Raw genomic sequence first — 15,283 nt, 5'->3', positions numbered from 1 at the left:
TTAAAAAATGTCAATTATTTAAAATCAAAACAAAAGATTTTACAGCCGAGAGCGCCATCTTTTGGGCTCTGAAAATCAGCGTTTCGTGAAGCCTCACAAGCCCATCACTCGTCATGAATAGTTGAGAAGCAACTTGCCAGAATTCTTTTCTCATCTGTGGACAAAATGACAGGGAAAAGAAGAGAATGGGGGTGTGACAGTGTGACACAAGCGCCTCTTGCTCCCGGTGGCTACAGAGATGCTGCTGCCACCTGCTGAGTCCACTCTGAATGTGGAGTTTGCATACCTCCAGCTCTGATTTCCTCCCCTATCCCCCAGTCATGCTGGCTGTATCGGTGTCCAGGGTGTCCCTCCTCTCGTGACTCTTCTGAAAACATAGTAAAAGTATTTCTGAAACGCCGGAGGACACGATAAATCACTGGGAAAGGTTGAGCTGTCCTCAGCGTCACTGTCACGACACTCCACCGTGATCCGTCTCTATTAAGCATGGAGCCAGAGGGAGGTGACCGGAGTGTGTGGTTGAGCTGTGTAACTCGTCCCTGACTGTGCCTGTGTCACTCTCCAGAAAATGCCATTCTGGCCTTTGGGAACGGGTCGGATGTGAAGACGGGAGCCGCGCCGCCCAGCGCGGCCACAGACCACCACGTCGGCCCGCCGTCGGCCAGCACCGCCCCGGCCGTCGCCATGGAAACAGAGCAGAACATTCTGAGGGCACAGATACCGACTCAGGTGAGAGCTGTCGCCCGAGTCTCCCGAGTCAGGAAGTGGGTCAGGAAGCTGCTTCCCACCTGCTAGGTGTCACTTACTCATTTGCATCATGTCAGTGGCCTGGAGAAGGTGGCGCTGATGAGGCCAAGACGTGAGTCAAGCACGAGGTCTTTTGTTTCTGGAAATAAAGTGAGGCCACCAGTTTTGGTTCTGAGCGATCCAACCTTCCGTCGCCCGGCGGGGGGGGGGCAGTGACAGTGGCAGGGAGCCACCTGGTGAAGACCGCACTGCTCTGTCCGGCTGTGACCTGCCGTTTCTGACTGACCGCACACGTTCTGCGGCGATGGCGTCGCGGCGGGTCTGCTCTCCCTGTCACGGCTCTCCTTCACCGAAATCCTCACTCAGAAAAACGTGCACCAAACCAGACCTGCACCAAGGTGTAGCCATGTCCGCGAGGTGTTCAGGATGGTTTGTCACTCCAAGATTTAAACTGGGAAATCAGGATCATCTATTTTTGCTCGATTTTCAGTCGATTACAAAGCTCAATTTATGATCCGTTTGACATGTTTGGTGACTTTTCTATTGTTTTAAAAGGTGTAGAATTCATGTTTGCCATCTCCAGAGCACCATGAGGCAGGCAAACCCCTGGTTTGTCTCCCCAGATCTCTATTCTCATACTTCTTGCACAAACAAATAAGAAGTTCTCTCAACAACAATCCTACAGGTGACTTGCTGAACCTTCTGCCACTGCAGCCTTTGTTTTGGACCTGGATTCTGGCTGTTCAAGGTCCCTTCTGCAGCTTCTATCAATCCAAAATCCTTTCTCAAAGTCTGGGTGCACTGGCTCAGACCAACACCCAGGAGCTCCAACAACACGCTCACCAAGCAGATGAGGTGTTGGCCTCCCACTCCTGCCACAGTTGAACAGTGGCAAAACCGGGCCACGCCCCTCTGACAAGCGGAGTCCGACTCTTGTTCTGGCAGCGTCTCGCAGATCTGAGACTTCGGACATGGTCCTCTGGAGATGGTAAAGGTGAATTCTATACCTTTTAAAACCCTAGAAAAGTCACCAAAAATGATCAAAAAAGGAGATTTGTAATGGACCGATGATAAGAAAAGGGAGCTAAAATAGATCTTCTGAATAAGACCAGTTGAAATCTTGGAGTGACAAGCCATTCTGGAAACCTCCCACATGTGGCCACACGTTGGTGCAGGTCTGGTTTGGTGCACTTGTTTCTGAGTGAGGATTTTAGCGAAGGAGACCTGTGCCGGGTGATGGGGCTGAACACAGCCGTTTTTGGCCGAGCGTCGACCCCCTGAGTTCCTTTAGCAACACGCTGCCAAGGTGACCTTCGCCGGCGCAGGCCAGCGGTCACAGACATATCAGGTCATGTGACTGTGACGCCGCCTCCCTGCGCCCGACGCACTTCAGTCAGCTCCTCGGTCGCCGGAAAACACGGCACATACAAAACACTCCCTCCACAACAGTTGTGTTTATATCGCGTTTTATTGGTTGTTGCAACGGTTTGGCCGATAAACCATGTGACTCTCAGCTGCAGGTTTTGATGCTCAACTCGAAAGCCTTTCTTCCCAGCCAGCCATTGTCGTTGCTACCTTGTCAATATCTTTCCATGGTTTCAATGACTTTATATATATTATTTAGCTCAAAATCTGCTCATATTTTCTTTTATTTTCTCAATATATATATATACTTTTTTATGACATATACTCCATATATATATATATATATATATAATTAATAATAATAATAAAATGAATACAATGACCCACTTTATTTTTTATCTGTTTATTTATTTTTGCTATTTATTTTGGGGTGTATTTTATTCCACAAAGCTGCTTCCGTGACGTCAGACAGGAAGCAACATGTGGAACCATGTGACACTGACATCATTGATCACAGTCGTTGGTTATTACAGTTTGAAAACTGCATATTCCAAACGAAGCCTCTCGCAGTGTCGATGAACCAGTTTTCCTCAACCAAAACAACATCCTCATTTTCAAGTTCCAGAATAAGTTGTTTCCTTACTTCAATGTCTCCACAGCGGCTCATTCAGTCACAACACTGCGAGTTTTTACAAAGAAAAAACCCAGGATGCTTCAGAGGTCAGGTGGAAGGATGAACGCGGGACGTTTCAGTGACACGTTTCCTGCTCCGCTGGGCGAAGCAGACGTCGGCCGTCGCTCCTGTTGTTCACCTTTGTGCGGCTGAAAGCTTTTCCCGTTTCTTGTACAGCATCGTGTTTCAGTCAAAGATGGCTTTTGTTCCGCCGCTGTCGTCCCCGAGTCCCGTCTCCGTGGCCTCAGGAGTCAGGGTCAGTCGGCGGTGAAGTCAGCTAAAGTGCAATTCTTTTATCTGCTGTTTCGTCATCGACTTCTCTGTGGACTCGCTTTGACTTCTGAAGGCTTCGTCTTGTCAGGGAGAGAAGACGTTTCTGATAAAATAGAAGCTCTGACAGCATAAAATCACAATTAAATTCAAATATTGATCCATTCATAAGTATTGTGAATATGCAAAAACTGCTCGAGAGGGTGAGTTTTGTTGGATATTTAATATGTATATTTATAATTGAAATTATACAAATAAAAATCATATATAAATGAAGAAATAAGAAAAAAAGGTAGCTAAGCGAAGCAGCTCAACAAACAAAAAAAAAGTTTCAAGTGAGCATGGACGTTATTTTATTTTTATTTACAGTATTTATTTATTTCTAAACATGAGTGGCAAAAGACCTTTTGCACTGAGATACATGGACATTGTGGAGTGACAGATGCTCCACAGGAACGACGACCAAAGTAGCTCAGTTCAGTTCAAATAAATAAATAAACAATATAAAAATAAACAAAATAAAGTCACTGTCTCCGTCTGTTCCCGATGGCTCCTCTTGTCGACAGGTCAAACAGTCAGGAATCGGCGCCACCTATCATCATAGAGCTGTCATTACCTGTGATGGATTCATGAAGCTTCATGAAACACTGTCCTCGTTTTTGAGTCCACTAGATGGCGCTCTCTCACAACCGCTTCATTGGAATCCACGCATCATTTTTAAAGCGAGAGCGCCACCTGCTGAGCTCTGAGAAAGAGGACGCTGTTTCTCAACCGTTCACTCAGGGCTCCTCAGTGTGGCCCAGTCCAGCCGTGGCGCTTCTCTCATGTTTCTATCATGTGACTCGCTGAACCAGCTGCTGTCGTCCCGACAGGTGAACGAGAACGAGAGATTGTGGGGCGACGAAGGCGACTCCACCCTCCCATCCCCGAGTCTGTCCGACGGCGGAGCCGGACGCCTGCGCTCGTCCCTGCTGCTCACTTTCGGCTGGATGACGCTCAACCTGCTGCTCTCTGACCAATAGGAAGCCTGGCTGGCCTCTGAGGACACGCTCCCTGTGGGAAAACTCTGTCTGCGTGTCACAGGATGGCAGGGGAAGAACATTGTTCACTCTATCACAGAATCACACTCTCTCCTTTTTTTGTGAATAAAGACTCCGAGCCGACGTGTGTCCGACACCCGGGAGGAAGGAAGGAAGTTCTGCCGTCTCACCAGAGGGGGCGCAACCAAGCGCCGTCTCAGCTCCTCACTGTCTGTCTGAAGCAGCTCACCTCCACACCAGGCTGACGGGATCAGAAAGTGTACAGACGACGCCGCGGCAAAACTGACGAAAAAAAACAGAAAAAAAAGAAAAATATTTTTTATGTTCCGTTCCAGAACATTCCGCGACATGAAAGATAAATATTCCGTATTGAGACTCATGATGCAGGTGAAGTGACGAACGTGTGCGTGATGTACATTTTCTTTTGTACAAAGTTACGAAGCGTTCGCTTCTGTAATTGAAGCTATAGCATTGATGGGAATAATGTTATGATTCATGACTATTTTCACCGTTTTTTTTTTTTTGCTCCGTTTGGTGGCCGTGCTGAGGGTTTGACCTGATGCGAAAAGGCGAGCTAAGAAGCTAAGTTGAAGCGGAAATCGTGTTTTACCCATCAGACCAGCAGGCCGTTTGGTCATGCGAGTGTGTCCGAGTCTGGCTGGAGAAGAATGAATACGTTTGCTGCTCCGGCTTGGTGACGTCTCAGGATCCTCCTCAGTGATGTCACTGGGACAAGGGTCAGTCCAGCAGGTTTGCGATTCCTTTAGGCCGTGAGGAATGATTAGACCGGAAAATGAATTTGCTGCTCTGGCTTGGTAGCATCCTGGGATCCATCTGTGTGATGTCATGAGAGTCAAGAGTCGTGGATGTATCTGTTTGTATCTTCCTGTAAGGCTGTTTCCGAGAAGAGCATTTGGGTTGGAGAATGTGTTTGCTGCTCTGGCTTGGTGACATCTCAAGATCCTCCTTAGTGATGTCACTAGGACGAGGATCGGTTGGTTTGAGGCGCGCTCCGAAAGGAACGGTTAAGTCGGAAAATGCATTTGCTGCTCTGGCTTGGTGGGTTTTTGGATTCCCCTTTGTGATGTCAGGCTCAGCTGTGGTGGGTAGCGATTCTTCAAGGCAGTGAGGAATGATTGGTTTGGGAAATATGTTTGCTGCTCTGGCTTGGCGACGTCTCAGGATCCTGCTTAGTGATGTCACTAGGAAGAGGATCAGTCGAGTTGGTTTGAGGCGTGCTCTGAAAGCGACGATCGATAGGAAAATGCATTCGCTGCTCCGGCTTGGCGACATCCTGGGATTCATCCCTGTGATGTCACAAGAAAAAGAGTCGTGAAAATGGCTTAGTAGCTTCCTGAAAGGCTCGTTCGGAGTCGAGCGTGTGGATTGGAGAATGTATTTTCTGCTCCGGCTTGGTGTGTTTTTGTATTCCCTTCACTCAGACAAGGATCAGTGGAGGTGGTTCGAGGCTCGAAAGGAACGCTGCTCCGGCTTGGGAACATCTGGGGATTCCTCAGGGACAGAAGTAGCTCGGAAGGACGGACGCAAATGAATCTGTCTGTGTTTTACTTTGGATTTCGTCTGTGCCATGAGGAAAACTCTCCATTGTTAAATGCAAGGACCTGGAAAAAAACAAAAGATTTATGTGGAAGAGCCACTTGAATTTCTATTTTCTAAATGTACACGGACAGAGGGAACTCTGATTTGTAACCAGTCATGCTTTGCTCTCACTGACGGGACACAGATCGGACGCGTCCGTCTCGGAGCGCTGGGACGCAGGTGCTGAGCCGTGACCCGCCCGGACTCTTGAGTCCAAGCCGGACCGCTGGAGGACGCTCGATAGAAACTGCCGGAAAATAAAGCACAACTCTTGGTGGAGCGTTCGTGTCTGACAGACGTGTCGGTAAATGTCATCTCCGCTGCCGCCGCTGGGGGACTGGGGTTTTCAACACAAGTGAAATGAGACTCACGGCTTCATCTGAGGGGATGGAAACCACACGCTCTTGTCTGGTGATGAAGAATGTCATTTTGTTGTCCCCGCTGCCGCCGACCGAGCTCCTTCTCCACTGGTGAATCCATTGAAAGAACCTGCCACATAAATGTGTGTTGTCAAGCAGATGCTTCAGTTTTACCCGCCCCTGTCCATCGGGCTTAAGCTAACGTTCCGCACGCGGTTTCACGTCTTCATGACAATTTGTCCTCAGAAAAACAAGTGTCCTACTTGTGGTGACCCACTTCTGTGACGCGAACGTTTCTCTTCCTGCTGCTCGCGCAGTTCAAACTGATGGAGTTTTGGAGGCAGGTGATGCAGTCGGGAGCGTCGGGGGAAGGTCGCAGGTTGGGACACCGCCGGTCACAGGCCCCGCCCCCATCACGCTCGCTGCCGCAGACATTCTCAAGAGCACAAACTGACGACAACGTTCATGCATTCATTCGTCTCTTTACTGTCGCCATGTGAGGAAATTCTGGACATGTTTTTGTCCTGTTGTTCACTGCTCATTTTATTGAGTTATTTCCTCTTCTCGCTACTTTCTCTAAAGTGTCATTCATGACATGACTCCTTCCTGTTTCCATTACTCTCTATTAATTTCACTCCTCCCCAAGGCTTATGAGGCTTCATGAAACAGTGTCTTCATTTTCAGAGCCCACTAGAGGGCGCTCTCTGCTCTCAAACCTCTGGCTTCTCAGACTTATTTGAGTCATTTTTTAGTCAGAACACTGAAAATGAGCACATTGTTTCATGAAGCCTCACCACCCATCACTCACTGCACGTCACCCAAACACCTGAGCGATGTGAAGTTAGTTTGCTCATGAATCGAAATGTTGAGAACTGCACTGGTCTGAGTGACGGCTGCTTTTATTGTACAGGTTCTTTGGAGGAATACACTTCAGCCGAAGTGCGCTGCGCCCCCCAGTGGTGGGTAGACGGTACTGCATTCACGAATGAGTGACACAAATAACAGATGAATCACAAGGAAAGATGCTTCACTTACAATGTGATGTCAGAACCAAAACATCCACGATGGAGGAGACGAAATGACAAGTCATTCGTGAAATCCATCAGGAAAGAGACACAAAAAAGTGACGTTCACATGACAAATCCACTGGGACACAACCTCCTGGTGTTCAGGCTTTAAACTGATGCACGTTTCATTTGTTTTCATTCTGCTGTCACATGTTCATATGTGACAAATTAATTGTGGAACCCCAATTATTTTACTTAGTTTTTATCGACTCCTGTCTAATTTTAGCAAAATTTTGAATGTTAATTTCATTTATTTTTTTTATTTGATATGATTTAATGTTATGCTATTTGATATTTCATTTTATTGTGTTTTGTTATTTGAAATTATATTTTATTTTTTATTTGATATTGTCTCATTTTGTTATTTTTTATTTTATGATATGCTATTTGATATTATTTTACTTTGGTTTTATGTTACATTGTTATATCATGTTATGACATGTCATAACATGTTATGACATGTTATGACATGTTATGTCATGTTATGTGACATTTTATTTTGTGTGTCGTTTTCTTTTTTTTGGTCATGTTATGTTGCGCTGTTATGCTATGTTATACTATGTTATTATTGTTATGTTATGTTATATTATGTGACATTTTATTTTATATGATATTAATAAATGTATTAAATATATAAAGATAATTACAATAGAAACGGTCCAATAATTCATAACAAAATATTTTATAAAAAAAAAAAAAAGGTGGTGTCAAAATATTTGTAAAATTCTAGTTGTCATAACAATAACAACAAGAAGACTTTTAAAATAAACTTTATTTACAAAAGGGATTCAAACATTTTTCAGGTAAAGTGACCAGTGCAATGTTGATTTCATTCAGTCCACGTGAAGAAGAAGGAGACCAAGCGTTTGGATCAGAACGACAATAAACGGACTGAATGAGTGAGTGAGTGGGATGGTTCATGCTCTCACTCGCACCACTCACCATCAGCTTGAGGAGCTGATGAGTTTGTTTGGGGGACATCACTCCGTCATCCTGACAATCACCAACCCACCTGTCACTCATCCACGCCTCCAGTAAAACTGAATGCCTCTGCTGACCAGATCCTGCTGCTGCTGCGTGTCTGACCGTCCCCAGTTGGAGAGCCGCCGTCAGCTGCTCTTGAACACAAGCTGGTCCTCCGACTGACGGCTCGGGACCCTCAGGTCCTGCTTCTCCTCTGTGACCCAGCAGCCAGGGGGCGCCGTGGAGACCGGCCCCGACACACACGTGGGGAAGTGTCCATCTGGCCTGTGACGTGTGTATCCCACGCCGTATATTCCCTGTGTGTGTGACACCTGTGCGGGTCGACTGAAACATGTATTTATGAAAACTTTTACAACTTGAATCGGACGCTTTAATAAAAGAGACCCTGGTGTGAACCGTGTGTGAGTGTGTTGGAAGCTGGGTGGAGGTGTCGAGTCTGAGGGAGAAGCGGCTCCGCCTCAGTTCAGGGCGCGGCAGACAGGCGGCAGCACTGCAGGACGCTCCTGGAACTGGAGGTGTCAGTCGCCCCAAAACTCGCTCAGATCATTACTGCGCCGCAACAACGAGCTCATTTCTCTGAGCGGCAATGTGGAAAAGAAACATTCATAATTTCTCAACAACAGAAAAGAGAAGCGGCGGCTGTGGGCAGAGAAGCGACTCCTGCTACAGCGGAGGAAGATGGTACGATTTTTAATGACGGGCCAAAACATAGCGTGGAAGAATGAGCTGCTTCACTCGTGATTTCCCTGATGTTTGACGGCAACATGGCCGCGACAAATGTGGCCACATCATTCGGACTCTTCTGGGGAAATTCAACGACAACTCAAACACAAAAATGTCACAAAATTTGAGGCGGAAAATCGACAGTTACGAGTCAATAACACGGGTTAAAGTTGTACTGCAAATGTATTAAATTGTGTTGTTGAATCAACTGCACTGCTTTACAACATGAGGCTCACATTTCCAATTCAAACCTCACTAAAACGCAAATGGAAAAGAAGCTACAACAAAATGGGGAAAATTCGTGGCGACAAAGTCGCGATTCATGCCGACAGTAGACATTTAACTTTTCTCGCGTTTAACAAACAATGTGATCCCTTCTGCGTCACCACAGAAACATACGAACAAGTGATCTTACTAGCGCTTCTTTGCATTTCGCATGGTTAGCTTTAGCATTAGCATAAAGATCAACGCCGCTAGAGACATTTCTCTACTAGAGGTGGAGCAGTTGATCTTCAAATAGCTCAGCATCTCGTAGCTGATTTATTTCAGCAAAAGATTCCCATTTACGACAGAATTACCGCGATGGTGACTGAACGTTAAATGTGCTCTCACCTCTCAAGCCCCATAATGCACCACAACAGTAGACAATAAAGACAGTAAAGACACTAAATATCAATGACGTACACAAAGCAACTGTACACACAGTAGAACACGCAAAGCTGCACAACTTTCCACAATTAAACAAAAGGAAAACAAAGCGCAGTGACAAAAAAAGAGAAAATATATACATTTTATATATCTAAATAACATTGGGGCAGAGTCATGAATTGCTAGACACAATATCATGAGACCTGTGTGGCACACAAGTTTGTGTTTCTCTCCAGAGAACGTTACTGTCGGCTGACATTTTATCGAAATCTAAACAAGGAACCTCTCGACCGATCCCGTTCAGGGTTTACACGAGGTCCTCTCCGATTCGCCGGCTCTGCTTCAGGAACTAAACCTCTCTTCAGGTTACAGTGGAAAAACACAACAAATGTGGAGAGAAGAATCAGAGGAGAGGAGGATGAGAAGGTAAGAGACAAGGTGCTGTGAGCAGAAAAACCTGTGTGAAGAGGTTGGAAGTCATAAAGAGAAAACAGAACTGCTGAGGAAAAGTGTGGGTGGGAACGAAAACGTGTGGAGGGAAGGAAGAGAATTATTGAGATGGGAAGAATTGAAACGGACGGTGGATCGATGGAGGTGAAACCAGAAGGGAGGGAGGAGAAAAAGTGAGGAAGAGAAGTTGACGAAAAGTTTTCTCGCCCCTCGCCCCAGGTAGCTGGGATGGACTCCAGCCACTCTCAAGACACAGCGTCAACCTCTGACCCATAATGTACTGCAACAGTCGGAGCAGATTCGTGATTCCTGCTGAATAAACACAAACAGTGACACGACAGTAGAATTTCACATTTATTAATAGACAAAAATGCTCTGCCATTCTTTTATGTACATCAGTACTTACAAACCCGGTTAGCTAGTTTCCTGCAGTGGTACACAGACATGTTCATCAGCTTGAATTATGCTCCTTTGTTTTCACATACAAAAAGACGCCGCTGTCGCATTTTTTCAAAGCCTCAAGTGTTTATCATAAATGATCTGAAACCAAAACATCATTCATAATATTTCCTCGGTATTTACAAAAGAGCGAAATTATACATATTCACAAACTACTTCCGTCTGTAGGTTTCTGTCTCATTGATAATGCCGCCGTACAAAAGAAGGTGAGACAACTCTGGACGTCAGTGTTGGACGTTGAAACAAAAAAAAAAAGGTCAAGTTAGTCGGCGTGAGATGGAGGGAGCTGGTCGCCTCTTTGAGCCGCCACACAGAACGGACTCGCGCACGAGAGTTAGACTCTATAGACATCTGAAGTCAGCCAGCGGTGTTCTGAGGTCCGACCCAGATTTGATTCACTTGTGCTCATCTTTCTGGATTTATTGCATCGTTCAGGAGCTGAGAGCAGAGGCTCAGATTTCCAATTCAAACCTCACTAAAAAGGAAAAGACGCGCCGCTACGACAAAACACTTGAGCTGTTTGGGGTAAATTCAAGGTGACTAAGTCGGATTTCTAAAATGCGATTCATGCCGACAGTGGACATTCAACTTTTCTAGCATTTAACAGTCAAACAGTCGCGATCCCTTCTTCATCACGCTAGAAACACACCACAAATGATCTCACTAGCGCATTTCGCATGGTTAGCTTTAGCATTAGCATAAATATCAACGTCACTGGAGACGTTTCGTGGCAAGAGGTCGAGCAGTTGATCTTGAAACAGCTCAGCATCTCATAGCCGATTTATTCAAGCGTCAGATTCGTATTTATGACGGAAACATTGCGACTTTTAAGTTAAGGTGCAAGTCACGGGCGACGCAAAGTCCAACTGCCACAGTAGCAACGTTAAACGCGCTCCCACCCTCAATGCACCACAACAGTAGAAGTAATGTACGGGAAAATTAAAGTGGGAATAAAATTTTGAGGTGAAATTCAACAGGTAAATTATTAGGGGGAAAAATAAATATCTACTTTTCATTTGAACCATAACTGAAGTACATTGACTCAAAGTCTGTTTAATACATTCACTTGGGAGAAGTACACAACACAGATTTCATTGAAAAAGTCAAGAAGTAAAACATGTTTAGATCAGATCAATGATTGATCTTTTTTTGGAAATTGATAAGCAGAGCAAACACTTGTTCTACAAAGATTATTTACTGAAAGTAATTTCAACACTTTTGGATTAATGTTTTGCAAGTCTTTACTTTTTTCTCACCGAAAAAGTCAGCGCTCTGCGACACGTTAGTTGGACTTGTTGGTCAGTGATTTCTGGACAACAGAGGAGCAGCAGTCGTCGACTGTTCATCTCTGACGTAAACGTTTTTCCTTTCAGCAGACGCTGCCGTCTTGACAAACGTAGGAGGCAAACTCCGCTTCAAAACACATGTTCAGTGATGAGACAACGGCGCGGCGACGCTTGGTGTTCCGTGAGGCGCGGCAGGGAGGCGCGGCGAGGTCCGCCCACACGGAGCGCAACCCCGCCGCAGCTACTTCCTGCTGGAGGGTCGCGGCAGAGACGCTGCACAGAACGTGAGCAAAGAAAGCGCCGCGCATTCACAGATCCAGAACCATTAAAATGTAAAAACCCTCCGTGGGCAGGAGCCAGAGCCCATTACAGAACTTTTATTTACGGTTCTTTTGAAACCTTTCGCTCGTGTGTGGGAAGTTTGGCTGACAGCGAGTGTGTGTTTTTAAGAGAGAGGAGTTTGACTCAGAGCCGGAATACGCTTCATCTTCCCCAAATGAGCGGCTGAATATTTCCCTGCCAGTTCAGCGCGAGTCAGTCTGGAGCGTGTGAGGACAGGGCGCGACAAATGGTGTCAGAAGTAGACTGCTGCCATCTGACCCCGGGTCCTCTCCTGAGCTGAGCTGACCTGAGCGACCACGACTGAAACACGCTCCTGGTAAAGTAGTGATGGGCTGATGAAGCTTCATGAAACAGTGTGCTCATTTACCAACTAGATGGTGCTGTCTGATCTAAAATCTTCATCTTCAAACACATATTTCAAAGCAAGTCATTTTAAAGCACACCTGTGCAGCTCTGAGTCGTGACACTGTTTCATGAAGCCTCATCCCTGTAAAGGATCTGAACTTGTAAGCGAAGATGGTGGAGCGATCCGAACGAAAGCCGTCTGTCGCGCCCCGGACCTTGCAGGGATAATGAAGCGCTTCTTCGCCGCACATCCGCGGTGACGGCGCTTGTCGGCACATCCAGCGCTCTGAAATTACAGAATGTCAACTGGTTCATGCTTCCTGCGCTGACCTTTTCTCAGTGCTAAGAGTTTGCCCTTTATCCAGATGGTGAGCTGTAAAGCGCATGCACGGCGGCAGAATTCATCACATGCAACGCTTCGATTAATATGCTCCACTTAATGGGACTTGTGTCGGAAGAGCCGTTAGCCGCCACTGACTTGGCGGCACTTTGTTTTGACGGATCATTTCAACTCAACGACAAAAGTCTTTCTCACTTCACGTGTTAGATGCTAACCAACTACCTCCCACAAGGTGGTTATGTTTTCCTTGGCTTGACTTTTCATTGGTTTGGCTTGGTGGAGGTTTGCGCTCTACTAGTGTCTTGAGTTGGACTGGCGTCCTCTCCCTCATGACGCTGGCATACCAGGACCACAAACACATTCATGAACCTATGCATGAGAACTTTCCTTCCATCACACTTGTGATATCAACCGCGAGCTGTCATCATCCTCCGCCAACTTAATGTATGCAGCAGTGACGGGCTCAGGAGGCTTCATGAAACTGTGTCAGTATTTTCAGAGCTCAGCAGATGGCGCTTTCGGTTCAAAAACAATGTGAAGTGGTTTCTCAAATCCAAAGACTTTAGAGCACACGGCGCCACATAGTGGGCTCTGAAAATGAGGACTCTGTTTCATGAAGCCTCACTAGCACATCACTAGCGTACAGTCTGGTTCTGCGCTAGTTTAGCATAACAATGGTGAGAAAAGCTACATCACAGCGTGAAAGTAGAATTACGAGTGAGTCGGAAGAAAACTGACAACGCAAGAACATCTTTGATCTTTCAGCTGGCTCTGTGCGCGGCCCGTCCAGTAGCACTCAGAGTCCCATGACGCACTGCCACAGTTCAAACTCCTGCTACGCTTCACAGTTTAGATGATCTTATGAGGCTTCATGAAACAGTGTCTTCATTTTCAGAGGCCACTAGGTGGCACTAAAATCATTGGCTTTAAATACCTATTTGAATGAAACCTCAAGCCAATGACGCCACCTACAGTGCTCTGGAAATCCTGAGACTCTTTCTTTTTCACTGTCAAGTAGTGATGGGGCCAATGAGGCTTCATGAAACAAAGTGTTCATCATCATCAAACAAAAAGCTACACAAAACAATCACAAGGTCTCAGGAAATGTCTCGAGTTATACTGCGGGAATATTGAGCTAGCTTGATCGCGGTTACTGGTACGGAGGGCAGCAACACGTTTATGACGTCTTCTACGCTTCTTGTCCCCCAAAGCAACTTCCTTCAGTTTGTTCCGGGCCTGTCCCAGGTTGGTCAAACTTCTGACCCACACGCCTGGATGTTTTTGATCGAGAGGCTAATAAGGACCGACCGGACGGACGCAGGAGTGAAGCACACACACGGACTCAAGCTACGGGAGATGATTTAGTCATGTTGCAGGACCTGACTCACACAAGGTGTCGCTCCAAAACAGATTAAAAAAAAAAAAATCACAAGTTAGTAGGGTTCAAAGAAAAGACCAGTGCAGTGGCAGCGAGCTGGGTCCACTTCAGGATCAGACTAGCCTCATAACAGAGACCTGTTCAGGAGCTGCCCGAGAGACGATCCGGAAAACAAAACACTGTGCAAGAACTGCCACATTACCTGGAGAGAGGCCTGGCTCTGCTCTGCACAGCCTTGCAGCCACGTGGGTGAGAGCGTTCTGCTGTGACTGGCGCCGGCGAGGTCCGGATGCTTGCTCCTGACACCGGTTTGAAAACTCTGAGCCGTTCCAGATACTTTCAGTCTGCGAATCTTCATTAAAGGAAGACGTTGTTTTCCTGCTCAGAGGCCAAACTGAGCACAAGTCCGAGGAAATGGGCAACTCAGGAGTACGGCAGCAAGGCATTTTGGGAATAGTGTGTGTGTGTGTGTGTGTGTGTGTGTGTGTGTGTGCAAAGCAGGAGGTTTCCAGCAAGTTCCCGCGCTAAAACAACAATAAATTAGGTAAAACATCGAACGTTGTTGGTTGTACAGTCTATTAAATCTATCAGATGAAGAGCTCTTCTAGCAGCAAGGCGTGTTTTTAGAGGGCAAACATTCACCCCGTCTTCCTCCTCCTCCGGGTTCATGAGAGGTCCCTTATCGGGGCGGAGAGGCCCCGGCGCCTCGCAGCACGCACCTCTCCCGGCCCGGCCGGCTCAGTCCCTGATGGAGGGTCAGGGGTGCGGTCAGATGCAGGTGGAGGGCTGCGCCGCAGGCTGCTGTTTGCGGCTCCTCAGGCCCCCGGACTTCTCCTTGTAGCCTAGACACATTTGCTGAGAGACGTCCACCAGGGCACTGGCCACTGCCAGACCTGCCGACACACACACACAGCGCCAGATTAAACACACCACAGGAGGCCATACGTCCTGGAAAAGGAAGGATATTTATGTCCCAAATGAAGCGAGGAAGAAGGATGTTTGCAAATATCTGTTCAGGGGGATAAAACCTTTCCTCCCACTGGACCATTGATGAACTTATGAAGGCGGTGAAGGATGATTCATTGAGGTCAAACGCATTAATGTTGCATTGCAACGGCGCCAAGACGGAATTCATTGGCTCAATAAAGACTTCATCCGCTGTCAGAAAGGATCCAAGAGGCCAACTCCTCTGATGTACTGCTCCCCAG

General features: G+C 46.7%; 2 protein-coding genes across 2 annotated transcripts in view; one reads left to right on the top strand and one right to left on the bottom strand.

Moving 5' to 3' along the window:
- Positions 1–8,902, top strand: part of gfra4a (GDNF family receptor alpha 4a) — a 103,586-nt gene extending 94,684 nt beyond the window's left edge. Inside the window, exons 7-8 of the mRNA XM_053844856.1 lie at positions 566–729; positions 3,928–8,902. Of these exons, the coding sequence (XP_053700831.1) occupies positions 566–729; positions 3,928–4,077 (314 nt within the window). The 3' untranslated portion in view covers positions 4,078–8,902. The remainder of the gene's footprint in view (positions 1–565; positions 730–3,927) is intronic.
- atrn (attractin) overlaps positions 7,959–15,283 on the bottom strand; it is an 80,165-nt gene continuing 72,840 nt past the window's right edge. The window contains exon 29 of the mRNA XM_053844853.1: positions 7,959–14,968. Coding sequence (XP_053700828.1) covers positions 14,844–14,968 — 125 coding nt within the window. The 3' untranslated portion in view covers positions 7,959–14,843. The remainder of the gene's footprint in view (positions 14,969–15,283) is intronic.

The sequence above is a fragment of the Synchiropus splendidus genome, chromosome 16, assembly GCF_027744825.2.
Source record: "Synchiropus splendidus isolate RoL2022-P1 chromosome 16, RoL_Sspl_1.0, whole genome shotgun sequence".
In the NCBI taxonomy this organism is placed as follows: Eukaryota; Metazoa; Chordata; class Actinopteri; order Syngnathiformes; family Callionymidae; genus Synchiropus; species Synchiropus splendidus.
This window is presented reverse-complemented; position numbering and strand designations above follow the sequence as displayed.